This window comes from Puma concolor, chromosome E1 (assembly GCF_028749965.1).
Source record: "Puma concolor isolate L17-30 chromosome E1, mPumCon1.1.hap2, whole genome shotgun sequence".
NCBI classification, from domain to species: domain Eukaryota; kingdom Metazoa; phylum Chordata; class Mammalia; order Carnivora; family Felidae; genus Puma; species Puma concolor.
This window is the reverse complement of record NC_141680.1, coordinates 494,121-519,758: the sequence shown is the minus strand read 5'-3', so window position 1 is coordinate 519,758 and position 25,638 is coordinate 494,121. Positions and strand designations below refer to the sequence as shown.

At 50.0% G+C, this 25,638-nt stretch overlaps 1 protein-coding gene across 4 annotated transcripts in view; it reads left to right on the top strand.

The window, feature by feature from the left end:
- The window catches only part of ZZEF1 (zinc finger ZZ-type and EF-hand domain containing 1), a 104,859-nt gene that overhangs the window by 75,611 nt on the left and 3,610 nt on the right, over positions 1-25,638 (top strand). For all 4 annotated transcript variants that reach the window (XM_086685617.1, XM_086685616.1, XM_025920364.2 and 1 more), the window contains exons 38-54: positions 533-662; positions 1,956-2,095; positions 2,625-2,902; positions 3,551-3,725; positions 4,284-4,416; positions 9,112-9,305; positions 11,019-11,138; positions 12,947-13,138; positions 13,908-14,008; positions 15,117-15,252; positions 15,355-15,714; positions 17,554-17,697; positions 18,198-18,366; positions 18,739-18,837; positions 19,234-19,399; positions 24,339-24,492; positions 25,088-25,159. In XM_086685617.1, coding sequence (XP_086541743.1) covers positions 533-662; positions 1,956-2,095; positions 2,625-2,902; positions 3,551-3,725; positions 4,284-4,416; positions 9,112-9,305; positions 11,019-11,138; positions 12,947-13,138; positions 13,908-14,008; positions 15,117-15,252; positions 15,355-15,714; positions 17,554-17,697; positions 18,198-18,366; positions 18,739-18,837; positions 19,234-19,399; positions 24,339-24,492; positions 25,088-25,159 — 2,763 coding nt within the window. The remainder of the gene's footprint in view (positions 1-532; positions 663-1,955; positions 2,096-2,624; positions 2,903-3,550; positions 3,726-4,283; positions 4,417-9,111; positions 9,306-11,018; positions 11,139-12,946; positions 13,139-13,907; positions 14,009-15,116; positions 15,253-15,354; positions 15,715-17,553; positions 17,698-18,197; positions 18,367-18,738; positions 18,838-19,233; positions 19,400-24,338; positions 24,493-25,087; positions 25,160-25,638) is intronic.

The following is a 25,638-nucleotide window of genomic DNA, read 5'->3' as shown; positions in this document are numbered from 1 at the left end:
ACACTTGCTCTCTCTCTCTCTCAAAATACATAGAAATAAACTTACAAAAAAAGCTAAGTAGAATGTACTCGAGGTTTGTACTATGGCCATTGCTAATGGAACTGTGGGCTCTGATGCAAGGGCATTTGGGAGACTTTGGGGGATGGGTTGCAGTGATGGCTGTCTTAATTAGAGCACAGATTTATCGTCAGAAATGAGGCACATTTTATTAAGGAATTCAAAAGTATTTCAGTCCATAAAGACTGGCTAGTGATTTTAAAAATTGAATCGTATTACAACATTAATGAGCAAACTTAAAAAAATTTTTTTGAAGCAGGGGAGGGGCAGAGGGAGACACAGAGAGAGAGGATCCCAAGCAGGCTGCACACACAGCACAGAGCCCAACACGGGGATCAGTACCACAACTGTGAGATCATGACCTGAGCTGAAATCAAGAGTCGGACGGACACTCAACCATCTGAGCCGCCCAGGCACCCCAAATGAGTAAACTTCTATTATAAGAAACCTTCATTCTTTTGCGTTTTGTTTTCAGGGAAAGAGAGATGGTCACAAGGTCAGACCTTTCGACTGCAAGCAGAGGAGTAAGGAGGACGAAAGTGCATCTTTAGTGAAGGATCCCGCACGCCAGACTCAAGTTTCGGACTCACCTGCAGGGCTTCCAGGTGAAGATTCTTCGATCATGACCTTGATATCTTTTATCTGAAATGCACACAGACCCATCCCTCGGCTGTTTGTTGCACATGGTTTCAAACTGGCTAGCAACCAAGGGCGCACGGTTTCTCATTTTGTATTGGATGGTACTGCTAACACTTTGCCTGCTTTCCTCCTTTGTTATTCCCTAATTACGGAGGGCCTTCCGTGTGCCAAGCCCTGTGCTAGACTGTGGGGATGCGACAGGGACCAAGTCAGACAGACACGCGGGTCCCTGCCACGGTGCTTGCAGTCTGGGAGGGTGTCGAGCACGGTGCGGTGACTGTAATTGGAAGTGAGACGTGGCTCTGTCCAGAAGAGAGGTGTGAGCGGTGGCGACCGGTGTCTAACCGGAACAACCGTATCCACAGGAAGCCTTGTAAAGGTCAGGCTGCGAGGGACGTCAGCCGTGCTAGGACCTGCTGTGGGGAGAGACTTGGAGGGCAGGCGGGACAGTAGCAGATCAGGCCCCGGAGTGGGAGCCGCCAGGCGACTGGAGGGGAGCGTCCCGCCGGCAGACGGGCGTGGGTGGAGGAGAGCCCTAGGGGTTGCTGTGTCCTCTACTGAGGAGGGCCTCGGCTGACTGTCTGGGGCTGGCAGCAACAGGGTCGGAGCTGCGTTCCCAGAAGATTGATGAGCCCAGAGATGGAGGTGCGTGCTCTGGGCTGCAGAGCCTCCTTGTCGGGGCAGCCCGGGGGCGGGGGGGGGGGGGTGGGCAGCGAGTGTCTCCCTGGCCTGCTCCGTGATGGAGGCAGGAGTGGGCACCGGGCATCCTGCCCCGTCCATGGGGCCAGCCCTCAGCAGGGGCTGATGGGCGTCTTCACGGTGCAGCCGGCTGACACTCCTCATTGGCCCAGGCCCTCTTTGGTCTGCACAAGTGCCAGCGTCCCGGTCCACGTACAGAGTATTCATCCATCAAGCGTCCTCTGGGCACCTGCTGTGCTCGAGAAACATTTCTAGGTACTTGTGACACATCACTGAAGGACAGTAAAAATCTAGAAGGGAAGACATAATAAATACCAGCGATTGGGTTTGTTGAAAGGTAACCAGTTAGCATGAGCACAGACTAGCAGGGTCAGGGGAACGGCGACTGCAGAGGCTGGGTGCCCTGTGTTTTAGGAGGGCAGTCGGGGGGGCCCCCTTGAGTGTTCAGCAAAGTCCAAGTTTCGTTCTCTTTCGGCTCAGGGACGGTGCAGCAGCTTACTTGCTGCTTGCACGTGCACAGAACCTGGCAAGACCTGAAAGTTTGATGTTTTACAACTCAGATGCTGACACTTCAGTCGTGTCCTCTCAGAAGCCCATCGAGGAAAAGGCAGTTACTCCCAGCCCGGAGCAGGTGTTTGCTGAGTGTTCCCAGAAGAGGATTTTGGGATTACTAGCAGCCATGTTACCTCCCTTAAAGTTGGTGAGAGACAGTGGTACTTTCTTTTCTGGAAGAGGGGTGGTAGTTTTGTGGGAGAGACCACCTGTTACTAGCAGTCATCTGTGTGTCCCTGAGAGTAGCATAATAAGTTCGAAGTGGGATCGTAAGAGGATACCTGAAGGGGTATTTGGTGGCTCAGTCAGTTAAGCGTCCAACTTTGGCTGGGCTCGTGATCGCACAGTTCATGAGTTGCAGCCCCACGCGTCGGGTCAACTGCTGTCAGCACAGAGCCCTCTTTGGATCTTCTGTCCCCTTCTCTCTCTGCCCTTCCCCCACTGGTGCTCTCGTGCTCTCCCTCTCTCAAAATAAATAAATAAACTTAAAAAAAAAAAGAAAAAAGATGATACCTGAGAATGTCTTTTCTCGCCTGATTGTGCGTGGCTGTTGAGGGAAGATACCGCACGGCCCCTGTGTGCTAGCCAGGTGTACCTAGGACGTGAGGGGTACAGTGTGCAGTTGATGAGGTTACACGGGCTCCGTGTTGAGTAGGTGTTTCTCCTTCTCTTGGCAGGACCCCGCGGTCCCCGTGATAGACCTGGAGCGTGCCCTCCCACTCATGTTTCAGGTTGTCATCTCGAACGCAGGCCACCTGAACGAAACCTACCACCTCACGCTGGGTCTTCTCGGCCAGTTAATCACCCGCCTTTTACCAGCAGAGGTGGATGCTGCCGTGGTGAAGGTCCTCTCCGCCAAGCACACCTTGTTTGCAGCGGGGGACGGTTCCGTCGTGCCAGATGGCTGGAAGACCACCCACCTGCTCTTCAGCCTGGGAGCCGTGTGTCTGGACAGGTAGCCCCCCGCACCCTGTCCCACCTTGCTGTCCATTTCCTTAAGTCCGTGGTCCGGCCCTCGATTCACTCCCGTGGGCTGTTGTCCAGGCCTCTCTTGTGAGAATAAAATTAGTTTGATTAGAAGTAGTGTCACCTGACATTCAAATTGTCCTTAAAACCCACATTAAAACAGCTGTGTGGTCGGGGCGCTGTCTGCTGATTCAACTTTCTGATGATGTATACATTCTGGTGGTTTTTCCCTGGCAGCAGTAAGTGTGGGCTTGGAGGTTGAAGCAAATAGGTCAGTTTTTACTGTAAAAGTAACAGTCACAATTCCAAATTTGGAAAACAGAAAAGGAGAAAAAATCACCCCAGCCGCACCGTCTTAATGCACCTGGTACTGTTTCAATATATTTCCTTCTGAGCTTTTTTTTCTGTGTGTGAATGTGAGTGCACAAGTGCACTTGGACGTGTGACTGTTTTTACAGAGTTTTTTTTTAAACGTAGCCGTAGGCTGAGCGTGTAGGTAACAGAGGGGTCGTTCGGGTCGCTTAAACTAACGGGCGAGTGGCTCTTGGGCAGGCGGCTGCACCTGCCGCAGAGTGTCGTGAGCTCTGCTGAGTTGACTTTAGAGCCTGCACCACCTAACGGAGCTCTCGCCTTCCAGCCGGGTGGGCTTGGACTGGGCCTGCTCCATGGCGGAGATCCTGCGGTCCCTCAGCGGTGCCCCCCTGTGGCGTGACGTCATCGCCACCTTCACGGACCACTGCATCAAGCAGCTGCCGTTCCAGCTGAAGCACACCAACATCTTCACCCTGCTTGTGCTGGTTGGCATCCCCCAGGTACGCCTCTTTGGAGGCTGGGCCACGTCTTCCCACCCTCCGCCCGCACGGCAGGGTCTCTGCAGCATGTGTCTTGGGGAGTTTCCTCCCTTCAGGTGTATGATTTGCATGTACAGGATTGCTGGGTTTTCAAGATTATGGGATGGTCTGTTCTACTGCATTTTTAACAGGTTAGGCATTTGACTCATTTGTTAGCCAGTAGCTGGCTTTGACTAGCAGGTAACTCATGGGTGAAGTTACACAGAACCTCAGGGTAGCTGTCTCTCGGGTGGGCACTGACCTTGATCTTTCTGATCCTCACGGCTTGCAGTTGGGTGGGACAAAGGGGACTGTGAAACGTGACTTCCTCCAGCAAGCATGTAAACCACTTCTGTGCCGGGCCCTGGACGTAGGAAGCCCGTCCTTGAGGACTTGCTGGTGTAGGAGAGCCCATCCTTGAGGACTTGCTGGCGTCCGGGGCACCAGTAGGGAGGCGGGGGCGGGGCTGGTGTTGGGCTGTGGGCCTGTTCCTGTCTCCGTGTCCTTCTGAGTTGCCTCTTGGTCTCTGTCCTGCTCTAGGTCCTCTGTGTGGGAACTCGCTGTGTGTATGTGGATAATGCCAATGAGCCCCATGATGTGATCATCCTGAAGCACTTCACTGAGAAGAACAGGGCTGTCGTCGTCGATGTCAAAACCCGGAAAAGGAAAACAGGTGCCAAGCGTAATTGCTTTTTCTAAGAATGAAAGGAAGTTGTCCAACCTCTGTGTACTCTGAAATGCGTAGAGATACCTTGGTTCTTACCCTTGCCTATGGTTTTTTTAAAAAACAAGTTGTGAGTCTCTGAGCTTCTTTTTCTTCATCTCTGAAGAGATGTGGTTGAGTTAGGGTAAAAAAATTTTTAAGTCTGTTTATTTTATTTGAGAGAGACAGAGAGAATGCAAGTAGGAGAGAAGCAGAGAGAGAGAATCCTAAGCAGGCTCTGCATGATTGGAGTGCAGAGCTGACACGGGGCTCGAACTCACGAAACTGTGAGATCATGACCTGAGCCAGAATCGAGTCAGGCACTTAACTGACTGAACCACCCAGGCGCCCCAAATTAGGGTAAATTTGAAGGCCCTTGCCATGCTGTTATTTTTCTAGATATGGCTCTGTGCTTTTGGTGGGACACATTTAGGTTCTGAGCATATAATTTTTCCATTTGCCAATGTTCTTGCTTTTCTAGTGGGTAATTTAAATACATTGTGGAGTCATATGTCTAAATGAGTGTGAAATAACTTTGAATAAGTATGTTGACATTCAGGTCACTTTCCATTTTGCTCCATCAGTAGAAGAGTGGAAGTATATCACGAATCACCTTTGACTTAGTTTGCCGAACCCAAACAGCCTGTGAACTCTGGAGTATTGTAACCACTGTGTGCCCAGTTCTGCTTCTGAAGTAATATGCTTTCTCATTCAGCTTCAGCATCAGGCCCTGGCTGTGCTTTTGTGTGTGGTGTGAGGTAAAGGTCAAGGATCTCGTTCTTTCTCCTTTGTTTTTCTTTTTTGCATATCAACATCCAGTTGTTTTAGGACCACTTGTTTAACAGACTTCTTTCCATTGAATTATTCTGACACCTTTGTTGGAGATTAGTTGACACCCTTGTGTGTGTGTGTGTGTGTGTGTGTGTGTGTGTCCATTTATCGGTTCTGTCTTATTCCGTTAATCTATGTATCCGGCCTTACTCGAATACCGCATTCTCATGACTATTGTAGATTTATGCTAAGCCTCGAAATCAGGTCCTCCGGCTTTGTTATTCTTTTGTCAGCATTGCTCCAGGTAGTGTAGTTCCTTTGCCTTTCTGTATAAATTTTAGATTCAACTTGTTAGTTTCTCTTAAATAACCGCTGAATCTGCATATCCGTTTAGGGAGAACTGACATCTTAACATGACCCATGAGTACTGTATACCTCTCCATTTATCTAGGGAATAAATTGAGGTCTCTAATTGCCCTTCATCTGGCACAGCTGACTTCTCTCACTCCTGATTTTGATAACTTGTGTCTTCTCTTGTTTGTTTCCTACAGTGTCTCGTCAGAGCTTGATCGATGTTATTTGATGTTTGCAAAGGACTAACTTTTGGTTTCGTTGATTTTTTTGTTGTTATTTTTCTGTTTTCTGCTTCATTGATTTGTCTTTGTCATTAATTTCCTACCTCTTGCTTCGGGTTTAAATTGCTACTTTTTTTTCTTGCTCAAAATTTTTTTTTCTTTCTTTAATTTCTTAGGGTGGAAGCCTAAATCACTGATTAAAAATTTTTGTTATTTTTTGGTAGCAGCATTGTAAATGCTATGAATTTTCCTCTAGGTATAGCGTTAGCTGCATCCATAATTTTTTATATAATTTATATTATTTTCATTCAGGCCATTACAGTAGAATATTTTCTATTTATCTTATGAGTGTTTATTTATGGATTGTTTAAGAACTTATTGTTGAATTTACAAATATTTGGGGGATATTCCAGAAATCTTTGGTACTGATTTCAAGTTTAATTCTCCTGGCATCAGCGAACATACTTTGAATTATTTCAGTCCTGTTAAGATTATTGAAACTTGTTTTACGGTCCTGAATTTGATCTGTTTTGAATCAGGTTCCATGTGCACTTGAAGAGAAACCTATGCTGTTCTGTAGACGTCTTTTTTTTTTTTTTTTTTTTTTTCAACGTTTTTTTTTATTTGTTTATTTTTGGGACAGAGCGAGACAGAGCATGAATGGGGGAGGGGCAGAGAGAGAGGGAGACACAGAATCGGAAACAGGCTCCAGGCTCCGAGCCATCAGCTCAGAGCTTGACGCGGGGCTCGAACTCCCGGACCGCGAGATCGTGACCTGGCTGAAGTCGGACGCTTAACCGACTGCGCCACCCAGGCGCCCGTGTAGACGTCTTTTTTAAGTGAAGTTAGTTGATAATGTTGTTCAAGCTTTCCATGCTCTTAATGAATTTCTGTCTGTTCTAATGATTACTGAGAGGAATGTTAAGGTCTCCAACTGTAATTGTGTATATGTCTGTTTCTCAATTCAGTACGAAATGTCCCTTTTTTTGAAAAATTTTTTAATGTTTATCTTATTTTTGAAGGGGAGAGAGACAGAGCGTGAGCAGGAGAGGGGCAGAGAGAGAGGGAGACACAGAATCTGAAGCAGGCTTCAGGCTCTGAGCTGTCAGCATAGAGCCCGATGTGGGGCTCGAACCCACGAGCCATGGAGCCAAAGTTAGAATTTAACTGGCTAAGCCACCCAGGTGCCCCATGAAATGTCCCCTTTTCATCTGTAATATTCCTTGTTCAGAAACTGACTTTAATGTTGATGTAGCCTCTCTAGCTTTTGTTTTATTCAAAACATTTGCATGGTGTATATGTCCCATTCTCACACTTAACCTGCCTGTGTCTTTACATTTAGTGGGTTTCTTGTAGATAGCATGTAGTAGAATTTTCTTTTTAATACACTCTGACAATCTCTGATTTTTAATTGGGATGTTTAGATGATTTACATTTAATGTAGTTATCAAGATGATTGAGTTTAAATCTACTATTTTCTTGATTGTTTTATATTTGTCTCATTTGTTGTTCCTTTTTTTTTTTCCCCCACTTCTCTGCCTTATTTTGGATTGAGGGTTTTTGTTTTTGTTTCTTAATGACTCCATCTTATTTTCAGAATTGGCTTTTAACTATCTCTTAATTTTTTCACTGGTTATTCCAGAGTTTGCTGTAGGTTACTTGCAGCACCTGGGTGGCTCAGTCAGTTAAGCATCTGACTTGAGCTCAGGTCATGATCTCATGAGATCGGTTCATGAGTTCGAGCCCCCCATTGAGCTCCCTGCTGTCAGCACTGAGCCTGCTTTGGATCTCTGTCCCCCCTCTCTCTGCTCCTCCCTCACTCGTGCCCTGTCTCTCTCTCTCGCTCTCTCTTTTTCTCTCTCTCTCAAAAATAAACATTAAAAAAAGTTGTTAATAAAATGAGAAAATAATATCTTTTATATTTATTTACATACGCATTTACCATCTCCGGTGCTGTTCATTCCTTTGTGTAGGTTTGGGTATCTATCTGGTATCATTTTTCTTTGGCCTGAAAACAACATTTCTTGAACGTCAGGTCTGCTGCTACAGAATTTTTGTTTTGGTTTGTCCTACGAAGCCAAAGAAATATTTATTTTGACTTTATCCTTGAGAGATAATTTTGCTGCATAAAAATTTCTAGGCTGAGAATTTTTTTTTAATACTTTGTAGTTATTGATCCATCGTCTTCTGTCTTGCATAGTTTTTGCCACAAAATCTATGGTATACTTTGTTACTCTTCAAATATCTTTTCTCTAGGGCTGCTTTTAAGATTTTTCTCTTAATCACTGGTTTTTAGCATTTTGATTATAATGTGCCTTGACATGATTTTTTTTGTTTCTTCCGCCTGGGGATTTAATGAGCTCCTTGATCTGTGGATTTACAGTTTCCATCAAATTCAGAAAAATTTTAATCATTATGTCTTGAAATAATTGTTCCCACCCCACCCCCACACCCCCAGCTAGGATACTTCCACTCTCACTGGTGGGAAGACACAATATTCCCAGGTCTGTGTGAGCTCCAAGAATTGTTCATCCTACAGCTTTTTGGTAGTTCTTTCATAGAACTGGGTGGTTTCCTATCTAGGAAGTTTGCTCTCGACTTCACGCAGATCATACTTCCAGAGACTCACGAGGAAGCTTCTGTGGCTTTTCTAGACAGGTCTCCCATACCCTCTCTGTCTCTGTGCCTCTCTCTTCTTCATGATATTCTGCCCCCAAAATTCTGGCTACCTTGACTTTCCTGAACTCTGACCTCTTTCTCATCAGTTCATTGAGACTGTGGGACTCTGCTTGGATTTCCAGCGTCTGTTCTGCAGCCTGTAAATTGTCTCCAGAAAGCCAGGCTGTTGGAAGACTCCCCTGGTTTATGTCTCTTCTATCAGGGATCATAGTCCTTTACTGCTTGTTGCCTCGTGTCTGCAAACCATTGTCTGTGATTTTTTTTTTTTTTTTTTACATTTTGGTTGTTTAAGATAGGAGAGTAAATTCAGCCTGTCTTAGTTTGTCTGGGAGTGGAAGTCCCTTCTGTGTACTATATTAAGTTCGTGTAACACTTTTGGAGACAGCCTGTGTGTGCACAGTAGTAGGAACGTAAATTGTCTCTCCCAGTTGCTCGATGGATAGGTGGCCCAGTGCCATTTTTGTGCTCACCTGCAAGCCAGCCTTAATTATGACGGCTAAATTGAAGCCAGGGAGATTATGTTCTGGGGCCTGCTGCTCTTACTTCAGTAAAGGTGTGTTCCTAGGGAAGAGACCTCACTGCAGGAAGCACTGACCAGACTTTTGTGCCTTTTCTCTTCCTGCCTGACATCACCCTCCAGTGAAGGACTACCAGCTGGTCCAGAAAGGACAGGAATGCAACGACTGTCAGGCCCAGCTGAGCCAGTACTCCCAGCACTTTGCCTTTATCGCCAGTCACCTCCTGCAAACCAGCATGGAGAGCCATTGTCCTGAGGCAGTGGAGGCAACTTGGGTCCTGTCCCTGGCCCTCAAAGGACTGTATAAGACACTGAAGGTAATGGTGAGCTTCTCCCATTTGCTGATGAGTCTGGCTGTGATTTAACATCTGCGGGGCATCTACATCAAGGAAATGCCATCTGATTTCGATAGATGGTTAACCTAGGATCTTGATTATTTTTAGCAATGTATGGGGTCTTGCAAAAGGATAACTCAAAGGGAAAAACAGGTTTTTCCCAGTAGTTGGTTCTTTGTATTTTTTCAGTACTGTTTCCCAGAACCAGGTATTTGCCTAATGAGCACATAACCTTTGAAGATGGGAAGAAACTAGACCAAACCGTTTCTCTCTTCCCTCTGAACCACAGCTCCTCCGGCCCATCAAAGGACAAGAGGGGGGAGAGGACCAGCATCCTACGGGACTTTGAGTGATAGGCTTGGTGGTTGGGGTGGAAGGAGGGAGACATGTGAGGATATTACCCCTGGGTGGTAACAGGGGTACAGATGAGAAGCCTTGACTTGTAGGGAACATGGTTCTTCTGTTCTGCCACCTGAGGGGCCTGACAGGGGGAAGGAGCGTTTTTAGGACCCTACCTCCCCACAGAAATAGCCGTGAAAGAAGGGTTTCATTTCAAAAGTTTGTGAGTGCCTGGACTTTGGCAGAATTGCCCAGGGGACCACAGAAGGACCCAGCAGCCCAGGGAGCCAGCACTGAGGGGCTTCCAGCTCCAACCCCGCCCTGAGTGCTTGTAGGGAGGGACGGAGGCCATGCATGATGTTTGTTGACTCCACGGCATTTGTCACGGTCTGAAAGAAGGAAGAAACTTCCTGAAGGCAAAGACCATTTCTTTTTTTTTTTTTTTTTTAATGTTTATTTAGTTTTGAGAGAGAGAGAGAGAGAGAGAGAGAGACATTGTGAGTTGGGGAGGGGCAGAGAGTGGGAGACACAGAATCCGAGCTGTCAGCACAGAATCAGAGCTGCACAGAATCCGAGCACAGAATCAGAGCTGTCAGCACAGAGCCCGCCCGACACAGGGCTCAAACTCACAGACTGTGAGATCATGACCTGAGCCGAAGTTGGACGCTTAACCGACTGTGCCATCCAGGTGCCCCAAGGCATAGACCATTTCTGTCTCTGATTCCCAGTTTTCACAAGTATTGTTGAGCACTGAGAGCCATGTAGCACTGAACTTGAGAAAAGGTGGAGCTTACAGCCCAGCCTGCGAGACAGACAACACGGAGCCTGCAGGAAAAGTACCACGAGTCAGAGCAAGCCTTTCTGCGGAGGCGAAATTCGAGGTGGTAGGGAGGGAGTCTGGGCAGAGCGATGTGTGCAGGGGGAGCTGCAGACGCCAGTCCCAGGAACAGGTGTGGTCGTAACAGAAGCAGTGCCTCCAGGCCTTCGGGGTCGTGCCCGAGAGGGAAGCGAGACCAGAGAAACAGGCAGAGAGTCCACAGTGCCCCGTCTGCCCTGACTGCCACGGGTAGGGACTTCGATTTTCGTCTGAAGACACTGGGAAGCTTTGGGAAGGCAGAGCGCAGGAGAGGGCCGTGAAGCCCCTGCCCTTAGCATGGGACGTGGCACACGGCGTGTCCTGGGCTTCAGAAGTGCTTGTGGAGGGCGCACTGGGGACAGAGCGGACAGACTCTGGTTAGGGCTGAGGTTCAGAGTCTCATCCTTCCTGCCGATTCTGGAATCTTCCTGACACGGTGGGCTCTGAGATAGGCGGTCCCCTCTCCACACCAGCTGCAGGTCACCCCTTCTGTGTGGCAGGCTCACGGTTTCGAAGAGACCCATGCGACCTTCCTTCAGACGGATTTGCTGAAGCTGCTGGTGAAAAAGTGCAGCAAAGGAACTGGTTTCAGTAAAACGTGGCTCCTCCGGGATCTAGAGGTAAGGGGTGGGCGTGCCTCCCGCCACCACCGCCACCTGGTGCAGGTGCGGGCTGCCCACCCGCGAGTGAAGACGGGGATAGCCCAGCGCGTGCTCATTCTGTACTGTGGTTGGACCACATCTTCCATTTATGTCCCTGTTGGAAACAGGGACTGTGACACCTGCCCTCCGTGTCAGGGAGGACGAGTTTGATGTCTGTTCAGAGAACACTGGAGAAGTATTCTATGGAAACATGCGGTTGGCCCTTTATCATGGCGATAAAATGTTTCCTTGGATCATTATTTCCCTTTAAAGCCCCTTTGAGCTAAAATCAGTTTCTGAGTTTGTCCTTGGTTATGTTTATTTTATGTAGGATTTAGTCAATGATTTTCTTCTGATTACTATTCCCTGTAGGCCTTAGGTTTTTCTTAGTGGAATTACTGTGGTTCTCTGTGGAGTTTCTGGACCAACTGCTTCAGGTCCAAGACGAGCTGCTGCTGTGTGGGAGCTGGTCAGCCACCCATCTCCATCACATAGGCCTGAGCATGAGGACACAGCTCTCAGGTCCCACGAGAGGGTTTGCTTCGGTTGCAGGAAAATGTGCCAAAGCATAGTAATGGGGATAATCTGGAGAGCATCTGGGCTCTCAATCTGAGGAAACATTTTAAATTAAAAAAAAATTTTTTAATGTTTATTTATTTTTGAGGGAGAGAGAGTGGGGGAGACGCACAATCGGAAGCAGGCTCCAGGCTCTGAGCCGTCAGCACAGAGCCCGACGCGGGGCTCGAACTTATGAACTGTGAGATCATGACCTGAGCTGCAGTCGGAGGCTTAACCAACTGAGCCACCCAGGCGCCCCTAAAATTTTCTTATTCTTCAAATAATAGAACCACATTGCAGAATATTCGAACTATAGGAAAGGAAGAAAAACTTTCAACGTTTTTTTGTTTGTTTGTTTGTTTTTATTTATTTTTGGGACAGAGAGAGACAGAGCATGAACGGGGGAGGGGCAGAGAGAGAGGGAGACACAGAATCGGAAACAGGCTCCAGGCTCCGAGCCATCAGCCCAGAGCCTGACGCGGGGCTCGAACTCACAGACCGCGAGATCGTGACCTGGCTGAAGTCGGACGCTTAACCGACTGCGCCACCCAGGCGCCCCAGGAAGAAAAACTTTCAGATTTCACCTCACACACAGCTCCTGTTAATATTTATGTATGTCCTTATTCTAGTGGTTTTCTTTTTTTTTAATTCTTTTTTTAATATATTTTTTTAACATGAAATTTATTGTCAGATTGGTTTCCCTAGTTGTTTTCTTCTGCATCCGTGTTACATGTACAGCCTCAAATGCAGGGTGTGCGTGCAGTGGCCACTCCCTCGGTCACTAGACAGTTTTCCATGTTTAATGGCTGTAAGTGAAACACGAAGGCAGGTTCCAGCCTCATTGACCATAACGTAAGTGTAACTTCTTGCACATTTTATGTTATTCCTAAGGCGACTTATTGGCTGGGTTAAAGGCGGTAGACGTTTTTATAGCTCTTTACCATTCAGCAAAATGAGTTCCAAATCCCAATCTGCATCGTTAGCAGCAAAGTTAATAGACACAAAGGTCCGTCCCTCGTAGTTTTAGTTACTAGCGTTTCTTTGATTACAGGTACAACTGAACACGTTTTCATGTTTTTCTTTTTTTACTCGTTTCACATTGTTTTTGTGAATCCGTACATCTTTTAAGGAAGTCAGATGTTTCCCACCCTCTGAGGGTTAAAGATCTGTGTGACATTCCCACCCACCGAACCCCCACACCACCGCCCTGCCTGGTTTTCTGCCCACAGGTTTTGTCCATCATGCTGTACTCCTCCAAGAAGGAGATCCACACCTCGGTCGAGCACACGGGCCTGGAACCGGATGAGCGAGGGGATCAAGGGGAGGACGCAGAAGGCGTGGTCAGCAGCCCTGGAGAGCAGGAGCAGAGGAAGCTAGATCCTCTGGAAAGCCTGGATGAGCCCACCAGAATATGTTTCTTGGTGAGTTCTGGGGCCGTGGTGTGGACGGTGGAGGGGCTCCACAGGATGGATTCCTTTTGGCTTGTACCTGGCTTTTGCCTCTGTGCGAAAATGCCTCTGTCTGACGTGCTGGGAGATCACTTCCTGAAGACTCGGTGGGAATTGTGTAGAATCGGTCCGGAAGGATGGAGAAGCCCTTAGCACAGTAGTTCTCAAGCCTTTTGAGTCTAAAAGCTTTAGATCTTCTCTCCCGTGAAATGCACACGTGCAGTCGTGCTCATGGTCTGCGGCCCGTCCATTGTGTCTCCCCGTGGCTTCTGAGACGCGCGCTCTCACAGTCCCTGGGGAGGCGCTCTTCCTCGGATCAGTGGCCGCAGGAAGAGCACACGGGTATGGGCTGGAGGTCAGGAAAGCAAGTTTAGTTTTCTCGGAAACCAAAAGGAAGTATAGCCTTGGATTTCCGGTGCCAGCGGTCAGACGGGGGTACGAGGCAGCTGGAGAGAAGCCGGCAGTGATGCGGTGGCGATGCCAGCTCTCAACCGTTAGCACTGCCTTTGGGGGCCTGGTATTTCTTTTGGCGTTTCCACACTTTATGTTTTCCTTTGAATTTATAATAGCAGGTTCCACGGTCCATGGTTTAGAGTTTATAATTTTGTTTGCTTTAAGTGACCACACAATATTCTGAAATTATAACCTGTGGTAACTCTAGAAAGAGTTATTTTCTCCCTTTTGCGTTCAGGTGATCCGCGATGTGCGGAAGCACTTTTAAATGGTCTCTCTTCCTCTGCAGATGGCGCACGACGCCCTCAATGCCCCTCTGCACGTTCTCCGGGCCATATACGAGCTGCAGATGAAGAGGACCGATTCTTTCTTCCTGGAGGTTCAGAAGAGGTGAGGACCCTGCCAGCAACACGTGGGTAAAGACTCCCGGGAGGCCACGACGTGGAGCTGGCCCGTGGTTCTTCGTGAGCGATGTGAGAGCTGACTGCCGCACGTCCGCGTCATCTGAGTGGCGGTCGTGTCCCTCGCGGGGGTGCCAGTTGACGCCGACGCCAAGGTTCCTTTCCTACGTCGTCCTGGGGCCAACAGCGCAAAGCAGGGCCTTCTAGCCAGAGTGTCGTTTGCTTGTTCACCGCGGCACATTATTTCCATGGCGTTCCCCCAAGGATTCTCATAGAATTTATAACGCTCCCTTTCTCTCGCCGGGAAGTTCAGGGCCGGTTCTTGGGCCCAACTCCCACATGTGTGTGCAGCTAATCTCCCCCTCTGTCCCTCATATCCTGGTTTCGACTTCCTGTTCTAACTTTCTTCTGCGTTTTCATCCCGTATTTCTATTTTCCCGTACGTATTTCTTACGTATCGCCTCGAGTCCTTTGTGAAACGAAGCAGGGCACTGCTGGAACTAAGAGACCCAGAAATACCGGGTCAAGGAAGATAGAGTTTGTTTTTCCTCTCGTGGACTGTCCAGGGTGGGTGGGCAGCTCTGCTCCTTGGAGTGGTCTTGTGCCACCAGATGGCTCACCCGTGCGTGCCACCTCTGTTCCGGCCCGGGGGGAGGGGGAATCAGAGAGAGAGGAGTGCGTCCTCACCCCGGCCGCTGGAGGGTGGGCTCTGGAAGCGGCCCGCGTTACCTCGCTGGCCTCCCGTGGGCGCGAGCCAGGCTGCACCGCCGCATCTAGCTGCGGGAGGGGCTGGGCACCACGTCGCCGGCTGGAGGGCTGTGTATCTTGCTACAACGTTGGGGAACTTTGTTCCTAGGCTCCAGGGAGCGTGGATCCTGAGGGACGCCTTGCATTCTCTGCCGCAAGCGTGTACGTGCACGTCTGCGTGCATGAGTGAATGAGTGCGGTGAACTGGTGTCGCAGACTCGGGGGTGTGATGATGTAATTGCAGAGTCCCAGGAAGACACCTCCCGTCAGTGTCCCCGACAAGTTCCACTGCAGGCTGAACTCTTCCCTTTCGGTACCTTTGTGCCCATCCTCGTGCCCCTTCTCCGCAGGTTTGATGGGGATGAGCTCACCACGGACGAAAGGATCCGGACCCTGGCTCAGAGGTGGCAGCCCAGTAGGAGTTTGAGACTGGACGAGCAGAGCGCCAAGGCCGTGGACACAGACATGATTATCTTACCGTGTCTGGTACGTTGCCTCCACCTTGGAGACGAAAGGTCGGCCCCTGGCCCCGCACCCCAGCCAGTTGGGAGGGGCCGGCTGCCGTAACCGTGGTCCTTGGGTTTGCAGTCGCGGCCCGCACGCTGTGACCAGGCCACTGCCGAGTCCAACCCCGTGACCCAGAAGCTGATCTCCAGCACGGAGGGCGAACTGCAGCAGAGCTATGCCCAGCAGCGCCGGAGCAAGAGTGCTGCCCTCCTGCACAAGGAGTTGGGCTGCAAGAGCAGGAGGGCCGTCCGCGAGTACCTCTTCCGCGTGAATGAGGCCACGGCTGTCCTGTATGCCCGCCACGTGCTGGCGTCCTTGCTCGCTGAGTGGCCTGGGCACGTGCCCGTGAGCGAGGAGACCCTGGAGCTGAGCGGCCCGGCCCACATGACCTACATTTTGGATATGTTCATGCAGCTGGAAGAAAAGCATCAGTGGGAGAAGGTGATTGTTTACTGGGTCAGGCTGGGTCCTCGCCCTCGTGGCGCCTCCTCTGCGCCCGCACGTTTGAACACGCTTCCTCCGGATGCAGCGGAGGCTGGCCGTGGGCACGGCTGGGCTCTCGCAAGTCCCGGCCCAGAGCGGAGGTCACAGCCTTGGCAGACTTGGTGTGCAGAGAGCGCTCGGCCCGCCGATCCCTTGGAGCCTGACTCTGCACACTCCCCGGCCCATCTCTTCTCGTGGCGCCAGGTCCAGAGGACAGGGTGAATTACGGCCCCCGGTGTGTTCCGTGGTACAGGACGCCTCCGGGGTGGTTTGCGTCTTGTTCCTGGAACGTTGGCCCCGGGACACTCGCACCTGCTGCAGTGTAACCCGCAAGAGTTCTGTCGTGAGGAAGTGCAGCCAGGGGCCTGTCCGAGGCCCCCGGCCTCTGGGGGGCAGGTGTGGGGTCTGCATCCTCACCCCACACTCTGGTTCTCAGCTTCCAGGCCTCTGGTTCTGTTCTTATTCTTTGATTTGAATTGATTTGATTTTTTTTTTTTTTTTATGTTCATCAATTTTTGAGAAAGAGAGCATGAGCAGGGGAGGGGCAGAGAGAGAGGGAGACACAATCCGAAGCAGGCTCCAGGCTTGGAGCTGTCGGCAAAGAGCCTGACGTGGGGCTGGAACTCACGAACTGTGAGATCATGATCTGAACCAAAACCAAGAGCCAGATGCTTAACCGACTGAGCCACCCCGGCACCCCATTCTTTTCTTTCTTTCTTTTTTTTTTTTTTTCTTTTTAATGTTCATTGACTTTTAAGAGAGAGAGAGACAGAGAGAGAGAGAGAGAGAGAGACAAAGCATGAGCAGGGGAGGGGCAGAGAGAGAGGGAGACACAGACTCCGAAACAGGCTCCAGGCTCCCGAGCTGTCGGCACAGAGCCCGACGTGGGGCTCGAACCCACGAACCGTGAGATCGTGACCTGAGCTGAACGAAGTCAGGCACTTAACCACTGGAGCCCCCCCCAGCACCCCTGGTTCTGTGTTTATTCTTAAGTCAAATCTTCAGCTTTGTCTCGAGAGTAGTGTTGGGGTAGCAAGGCTTCCCAGGGTGCACGTACATGAGGAGCCTCGTCGCAGAGCTGGCCTGGCCTGGGTGGCGGGAGCTGTGGGCACCACCTCCGGCCGAGCGGGATGGTTTTGTCACCACCTTACCAGATTCCAAGTGCACAACTCCTGAGTCACATTTACTGCCGCCTTCTTCATCCCTGTCCCCTTGGCGCCCACATACATCATGTACCCTCACCCACACGCATGCACGCCCTACGCGAGGACTCCTCAGGACGTGAGTTCATCCTCTTCTCCTTAATTTGCCTGTCAGAGACACCACCAGTCTGTAAGTCCTGGATCTGGCCCCAGCCACACGGCCTTGGAGGTGCGGGCGGCTCTGCTGTAGCTGCACCTCTCATCTGCGAGTGGCAGAGGGGAACGCGGCCTTCCCCACCCTCGCCCCGAGGAGCCCCCAGTCCCTCACCCCCTTGGCACGTGGCCTGTTGTGCTGTAATTGTCTGTCCGCATCCCTCCCCTGCTGGTCTCAGGACTCTTCAGGGCCCGGGACCACCCCTGATAGGTTCTGCTGGCTCTCTCAGAGCTCCCAGAAGTGGTGTTTTCCAGAAGGAAAACCAGCATCCCAGTGTACAGGAAGTGCCCCCTCTCCCCGCCCCCCTGCCGTGACAGGCGGCTGGTGAGGTCAGCCTCTGCGGTGACGCCAGCCCCTCTGGACAGGCCTTGGGTTGAACTGGGCTCCTCCTCCTTCCTGCCACCGGCAGGCCCTGACGCTCGCTGCTTCGTGTCCCGCCAGATCCTGCGGAAGGTACTCCAGGGCTGCCGAGGGAGCGTGCTGGGGACCATGGCCCTGGCTGCCTGCCAGTTCATGGAGGAGCCTGGGATGGAAGTGCAAGTGAGGGAGTCCAAACACCCGTATAACAATAACACCAACTTTGAGGTACGCTCCAAGACGTGTGGCTGGCAGGACCCACGAGGGGTGCTGAGAAGCTCACCAGTGCCCAGAGCAGCTCCCCGCCCCCCACCCCTGCCAAGTCCCAGCCAAGAAAGGGCCTCCTTGGTCCCAAAGCCAGGGAGTCTTTACCACCCAGTCTTTTTTCCTGGTGACCTGGTTTTAATGGAAAAAGTGGGCGCCCAGGCCTGGGGTGGGGGGTGGGGGTTCAGTTTCCCTGCAGCTAGCTCCTTGCAGGGAATCCTTGGCATCTTTCGGAAGTGCATCTGAGTGTGGGCCTGGGTTCAGCCCTCGCTGCACCATCTCGATGACGTGGCCACACCTCGGAGACCCCTGTCCTTCGGTTTAATTCACGTGTGCATGTTCCTGTCCCGCCAGACCGAGGGCCGGGGAGGGCAGGGCTGACATTTAACCGTCTCACATTTGCAGGATGTGGCATGAGGCAAGCCCTCAGGAGTGACAGAGGTGTCTTTCTGTCCCCTCCCCAGGATAAGGTCCACATCCCTGGTGCAATCTACCTCTCAATCAAATTCGACGCGCAGTGCAGCACAGAGGAGGGCTGTGACGAGCTGGCCATGTCCAGCAGCAGTGACTTCCAGCAGGATCGACACACTTTCAGTGGGTCTCAGCAGAAATGGAAGGATTTTGAGCTTCCAGGTAATAAATACTTGGTCATATGGACTCTTACCATGAAGTATTTAAACTCAATAATGAGGAGCGCCCGGGTGGCTCGGTCGGTTAGATGTCCGACTTCAGTTCGGGTCATGATCTCACAGTTCATGGACTCAAGCCCCGCGTCGGGCTCTGTGCTGACAGCTCGGAGCCTGGAGCCTGCTTCGGATTCTGTGTCTCCCTCTCTCTGTGCCCCTCTCCTGCTCATACTCTGTCTCTCAAAGACAAACAAACAAACAAACAAACAAACTCAATAGCGAGAGAAGGGATGTGGAGGGATGTCACGTGGGGCTTAGTCTGTTGCCATTCTCTGTTGCTGTGGTGTCCTGACCTGTTTCTGGTTCTTGTGTGACCCAGGAGATACTCTGTATTATCGCTTCACCTCTGACATGAGCAACACGGAGTGGGGCTACAAATTCACTGTGACGGCTGGACACCTCGGGCGATTCCAGACAGGTGTGTGCCCTGGTCTTTATGTGTGTAGGATGTCCCTGCCAGGGACGCTCGGGGGAGGGGTAGGTGCCATTATGTCACGGATCTTTGTTAAAGTCAAAGCAGGTACTTTAATACTAGCACACGGTCGCCGTGATGTGCTGTGGTGGTTGGCTGTACTCTTGCATGGACGGGTAGAAGAGGCACCTGTGGCACCTACAAAAGACACGTCTTCTCTTGGAATTTGCAGGGCGGTTTGCAAAAGGGAGGAGCTGAAAATGTTGGTCCTATGTTGCTTTTATAAAAGGCAAAATTTAAATAACTAGTTACCTTCTCATATTTGTTAAACATAAGAGCTAATAATACAAGAGTAAATACAAGAGTTAATTAAAATATTGGTGTTTTGTGGTTGTGGGCCAGGGTTCGAGATTTTGAAGCAGATGTTGTCAGAAGAAAGAGTTGTGCCACACCTCCCACTGGCCCAGATTTGGGAATGGCTGGTGGGTGTGGCTTGTCGCCAGACTGGCCATCAGCGATTGAAAGCCATTCACCTGCTTCTGAGGATCGTCCGCTGCTGCACCCACAGGTGAGCCGCTCTCCGTATGTGAGTCCTTCGCAGGGAGTTTGTGAACAACTGTGAATATCTCTTCCCACTCTGGCTTGCCGTTTCTCTGTACTGGAGTCTGATGAAAAGAAGTTTCTAATTTTGACATCTTGCCGTTCATCAATCGTGTTTTATGGTAGTGCTTTTGTTGTCCTGTTTAGGCGGTTTCCGCCTCACTCCACCTTGGGGTGGTGAAGGTGCTTCCTGTGTTCTAGAAGCTTTTGTTATTTTTTCTTTCACTCCTAGCTGTACGCTCCACACGGAATGACTTCTGCGCAGGACGTGAAGTGCAGGGGGTCAGGGTTAATTATTCGAATGTGAGTCTCCACCTGACCCCAAAGACCACCTTGTCCCTCACCTCACTCCAGCACCCTGTTGGTCACAAAGGAGGTGTCTGTACAGATGCGTCTGTGTCTGGTCTCTGCTGCTCCAACGCTCTTTATGGTTCTGGTGCCAGTACCACGCTGTCTTAACTATCGTTGCTTTCTAATGAATTCGCGTATCTAGTCGTATAAATCCTTTGCTCTTCAGCTTCCAGGCCGTCTTGTCTATCTTTGACTCTGCATATCTATATACATCTTAGAATTGGTTTGTTTCTCTTTTTTTCCCAGCTTCGGTGAGGTGTAATTGACAAAGCTGTAACATATTTACAGGCTAGAGGGGATTTCTTGTGTGTCCGCGTTGTACAAGGGCCCCCACCAAGTTCCTTAACACACCCAGTACCTCGTGTTACCTTTGTTGTGTGTGACAGCAGTTACATGCGCCTCTCTATGATCCAGTATGGTACGCCGTCATCTCTTGTAGTCACCGTGTCATTCATTAGATCCTCAGACCTTACTTGTCTTACAGCTGAAAGCTTGTCCCTTTGACCAGCCTCTCTCTTTCCCACACCCATGGCCTCCAGCAAGTACCATTCTACCCTCTGTGTCTATGAGTTTGACTGTTTCTTTGTGTGGTTTTGGTTTCCACATGCGAGTGAGGTCATCCAGGGTTTGTCTTTCTCTGGCTTATTTCACTCGGCACAATGCCCTCCAGGTCTCCCTTCTTTCTCATGACTTTCCTTCTCGCACATACTCCGCTGTGTATATATGCACCACGTTTGCTTTCTCCACTCCTCCATCGATAGGACACTTAGCTTGTTTCCATGCCTTGACCATTGTGAATAACAGTGCAATGAACATTCGAGTGCAGGTATTGTTTTGAGATAACAATTGGCATTTCCTTTGGATATAAACCCAGCAGTAGGATTACTGGATCATACTGTGGTTCTGTTTTGAATTACTCGAGAAAGCTCCATACTCTGTCCACAGTGGCTGCACCAGTTTGCGTTCCCACCAGCAGTGCACGAGGGCTCCCCTTTCTCCACATCCTCGCTGGCACCTGTTACCTTCCGTCTTTTGGATACTAGCCACCCTAACGCATGTGAGGTGACAGCGTGGTTTTGACTTGAATTCCCTGACGCTGAGTGATTTGAGCATCTTTTCATGTTAGCCATATGGATGTCTTCTTTGGGAAAATATCTGTTCAGGTCCTTTGACCATTTTTAGTTGGGTTATGTGGGGTTTTCTGAAATGGAGCTGCATGAGTTCATTGTGTATTTTGGGTATTAAGTCCTTACCGGATATGTGATTTACCACTGTTTTCCCCCATTCCGTGGATGCCTTTTCATTTGTTGATGGTCCTCTTTACTGTGCAGAAGCCTTTTGTTTTGATGTCGTTCCTTCCACTCATTTATTCTTGCTTTTGGTGTCCACTCCAATGGCAAGGAGTTTACCTGTATGTGTTCTTGTTAGGAGTTTTATAGTTGGTGGTCTTACATTCAAGTCTTTAATCTATTTTGAGTTAATTTTTGCGCATAGTGGGAGAGAGGGATGCAGTCTCATGCTTTTGCATGAGGCTTGTGTCAGGTTTTCCCGACACATTTGTTGAGGTGACTGACTGTCCTTTCCTCGTTGCATATTCTTGGCGTCTTTGTCAATTAATTGGGTGTCTACATGTGGGTTTATTTCTCGGCTCTCTGTTCTGTTCATCGATCTTTGTGTCTTCTTTTATTCCAATACCATACTGTGTTGATCGCCATAGCTCTGTATTGCAGTTTGGAATTGGGATGTGCGAGGCTTCTAGTTTTGTTCTTTCTCAAGATTGACTTGGTTATTTGGGGTCTTTTGTAGTTCCTTGTGGATTTTAGGATTGTTTTTCCTATTTCTGTGAAAACGCCATTGGGATTTTGATAGGGACTACATGGAATCGGTATATTGCTTCCGGCCATATTTTAACAGTATCCTTTTGGTCCTTGAACGCGAAACAGCCTTTCCCCTTGGTTGCGTCTTCAGTTTTTTTCATCAGTGTTTTATAGTTTTCAGCGTACAGATTGTTGATCTCCTTTGTGAAAATGTATGTCTATTTTACTCTGTTTTATCCTGTTATAAATGGGATTACTTGTTTAGTTTCTCTTTCTGATAGCTCGTCATTAAGCATATAGAAATGCAGGTGGGGGCTCCTGGGTGGCTCAGTCAGTTGAGTGTCCGACTCTTGATCTGAGCCTGGTCATGATCTCAGGGTCAAGCCCCACGCTGGACTCCACGCTGGGTGTGAAACCTAGTTTTAAAAAAAGAGGAGAGGCAGCTGGTTTTTCTATATTGATTTTGTGCCCTACGACTTCACTGGATTTATGAGTTCTAACGGTTTTTCTGTGGCGTCTTTGGTGTTTTCTCTAGAGAATGTCATCTGCAAACAGAGACATTTCTGTCTTCTTTTCCAGTGTAGATGCCTTTTATTTCGTCTTCTTGCCTAACTGCTCTGGCTAGAAATTCCAGTACCTTGTCGTGTTCCTTATCCGCTTGTGTATTTTCTGTTCACACACATATACACATACCCCCTCTCACCTGATGGGGTTTGGGTGGACTTCAGAGCACTGAACTTCACTCTGTGTTGATTCCTCTTCTCTGCGATCCTCCAGTGCTCAGGTCTGAGTGATGTTGCTATGTAGAGGATTTCCATTAAATTAGATTTATCTAATGTTTTTGATGCTACTGTAATTGGTGTTGTAGAATTCTTATTCTTAATTGTTTCTGCTCATATATAATTCACTTTTGTTTATTTTCCTTGTATCCAGTGACCGTGCTCTGTTGCTTAACTTGGAGAGCTCACATGTCGCTATTCAGAGCACAGTCACGTTATCTACAAAGAACCGGTTTTCGTTCCTCCTCTCGGTCCTTAGAATTTTTTTTTTCCTTTTTGCACTAGCCATGACCTCCCCAGAGTACTAAGTAGAAGTGGAGGTTAAAGACCCGCTGTCTTGTTCCTCACCTCAGAGGGCAGGTGTTAGCAATGTGTCCCTCACGCGCACGGTGTCAGTGCGCCTCTCTAGCAGTTTCCAGGCACACAGACGCAGGATGCCGCCAGAGTGGAGAGATGATATTCGAGATAGCACGCCATCTTCTGGTGTGATATGGAGCTGTTATTTAAAAAACAAAGGGCTCTCCGAGTCAGGGAGAGAAAAGGATGGCACGTTGAGTCCGTCTGCGCGCAGGCAGGCAGAGAGAAAGCCAGCCGTGGTTGCCGTTAGCGCCGTGTCCTCGTGTGCGACAAAGGCCCCTTAGCCCACAGGGGCTCCATTCTGTCCTGTTGAGAGCAGCCTGCAGTGAGAACCACGTGGTGGTTGAGGGATGGGCATGAAACCGTCTTCAGACGGGCGGGTCCTTCCCTGCTGCACATGATGCACCTCTGCGGTTTGCCGACCTTCCTCAGTCCAGACAGGCCGGGCAGAGGGGAGAGGCGACCCCAGGGGAGGGGTGGCTGCCAGTGGCCGGATGAGCCACGGATGAGCCACGTAGGAGCACTTTCCTGAAAGCTCAGCTGTAGAGCTGTCTCTTTAAATCGAGCCAAGTTTTCCTGGTGCTCTAGGAAGACTCGCTCTTCTGGGAGAAAATGATGGGCTCCAAGAGTAAATGCGCAGAATACTTCGTACAGTCATACATGAAAAAGAAAAAGCAAAATTTAGGATTATAAATATATAAAGTCATGTCGTAAGGCTCAGAATATCATTTCCTGACTTTCCTTCTTGTAAGGACGTTGAACTGGAAACACAGCACGTCCTCCCTCAGAGTGAAACACGCAGTGAGTCTCCACGGAGGCCTATCCAGTGGAAAAGGATTCTGCTCTACTGGGAAAGGGTTCTGGCCCGAGCGACCTCACAACCATATTTCTTGTGTTTCGTGAGCCTAAGATTATTATAGTGGCTTTCATTGCCTTTTAACTGCCTCTTTTTTTCTGATTGTTAAAGCAACAAGTGTTGCAGAAAATCTAGAAAACGGACAGAGACAACAACTGATAACATTTTTGATATATTTGTTCACTGTTGTGTTTGTTTGTTTGTTTGTTTTTTTAATTTTTTTTTCAACGTTTTTTATTTATTTTTGGGACAGAGAGAGACAGAGCATGAACGGGGGAGGGGCAGAGAGAGAGGGAGACACAGAATCGGAAACCGGCTCCAGGCTCTGACCCAACAGCCCAGAGCCTGACGCGGGGCTCGAACTCACGGACCGTGAGATCGTGACCTGGCTGAAGTCGGATGCTCAACCGACTGCGCCACCCAGGTGCCCCCACTGTTGTGTTTAATACAGTTACACGATACCATATCTGCAGTTTTATGTCTCCTTTTTTCCACGTAACATTTATCTCAAGATTTTCCCACAAGGTTCTTCCTAACAACCGTTTAGAGGCATGCCGCTGATTTACAGGCCTGGGCTTCGGGGTCTCCTGCATCCTTGGAGTCCTGTTCTGAAGTTTAGGTTCTGCCCCTTTCCCTAGTTGCCACTGGTGGATATTTTTGGCCATTTGGGGGGACAGTGATGACTTTACTGGGTGTGGGGGGAGTCTGTCAGCTGGCCTCTGTCTCACGTCTCACCCCCTCCCGCAGCGACCTCTGTGACCTGACGCTGCTAAAGCCCCTGTGGCAGCTCTTCACGCACATGGAGTACAGCCTGTTCGAGGACGTGACACAGCCTGGCATCCTCCTCCCCCTGCACCGCGCCCTCACGGAGCTCTTCCTCGTCACCGAGAACCGCGCCCAGGTGAGCGGTGAGGGCCCTGCTGGAGCTCCCCCGCTGCCCAGGCTGAGGGCCGAGCCCTGGGGTGTCGTCTGGGTCGCGGCAGACCTGCGCAGGGGGCAGGCGTGGCCTGAAGTAAAGCATCCTCACCTCCGCACCTCCGCCCGGCCCCCCGGGAATGCTGTTTTGTCGGGCCTAAAGCCACAGGGGAAAAACTGCCCCGGGTCAGTGCTTGACAGTAGTGAGTTCTGGAAAATAAAATGGACGGGTTCTTCCATCTTCCTCCTCCTTCTTCCCACGAGCGTAGTAGGCTCATTGAACATGTGAGATGAGAAGGTCTTTCCCAGTTCTTTAGCTTACCCCTCATTTTCTACATGAGGAAACCGACCGGAGCACCCTGTGGATGAGTCGGGGCAGAGGGCTTCCCGCCCCCACTTCCCCGCTCCAGAACTGGGCACCTGGCTGCTCCCGGTCCAGCTCCTCCCATGGCTCTCGAGTGAGGTAGTGCCATGAGGTGCCCGCGGAACCAGGAGCGATCACCCATGCGGGACTCCGTGGTGGTGGGAGGGTGTCCCCTGGGCGGCGGTCCCCTCCAGCCACAGCCATGCTCTCTCCGCAGGAGCTGGGGTTGCTGCAGGAGTACCTGCTGGCCTTAACCACCGACGACCACCTTCTCCGCTGCGCGGCACAGGTATGCCTCCCCTCCCCCCCCCCCAAGCTGGCCGCTGCTGCCTCCCCGTGGCCAGATGGCCCCATTGCCATCGACGGAACCCCCCTGGGGTTCACCCGAGGCTCTGTCCCAACCCCATCGCATCCTTCCAGTGTCTGAGGAGGGAGTTGAGCCCCTTACTCGGTGTCATTCATATCCAACCGTGGGCTTGGAACACGCTAGCAAGAATTTGTCTTTGAAACCAAAACAACCAATGCCTTAAATTGACAGTTTGCCTGAAGTTTCCATAGAGTTAGATTTCAGTTTTTTCCCTGGTAGGAGAACCCCTGTCAGTTTGGTCCCAGGACGCCTTTCCACTTTTCAGTTATTGAGGGTCCCAAAAAGCTTTCATTTGTGTGTTGCACATATCGATAGATACCATTAGAGATTAGGTTTTAAACTTAGAAATTAAAACACTTAAGCACGTAATTATCACTTTAAGAAATAGTAAACTTGCTCTG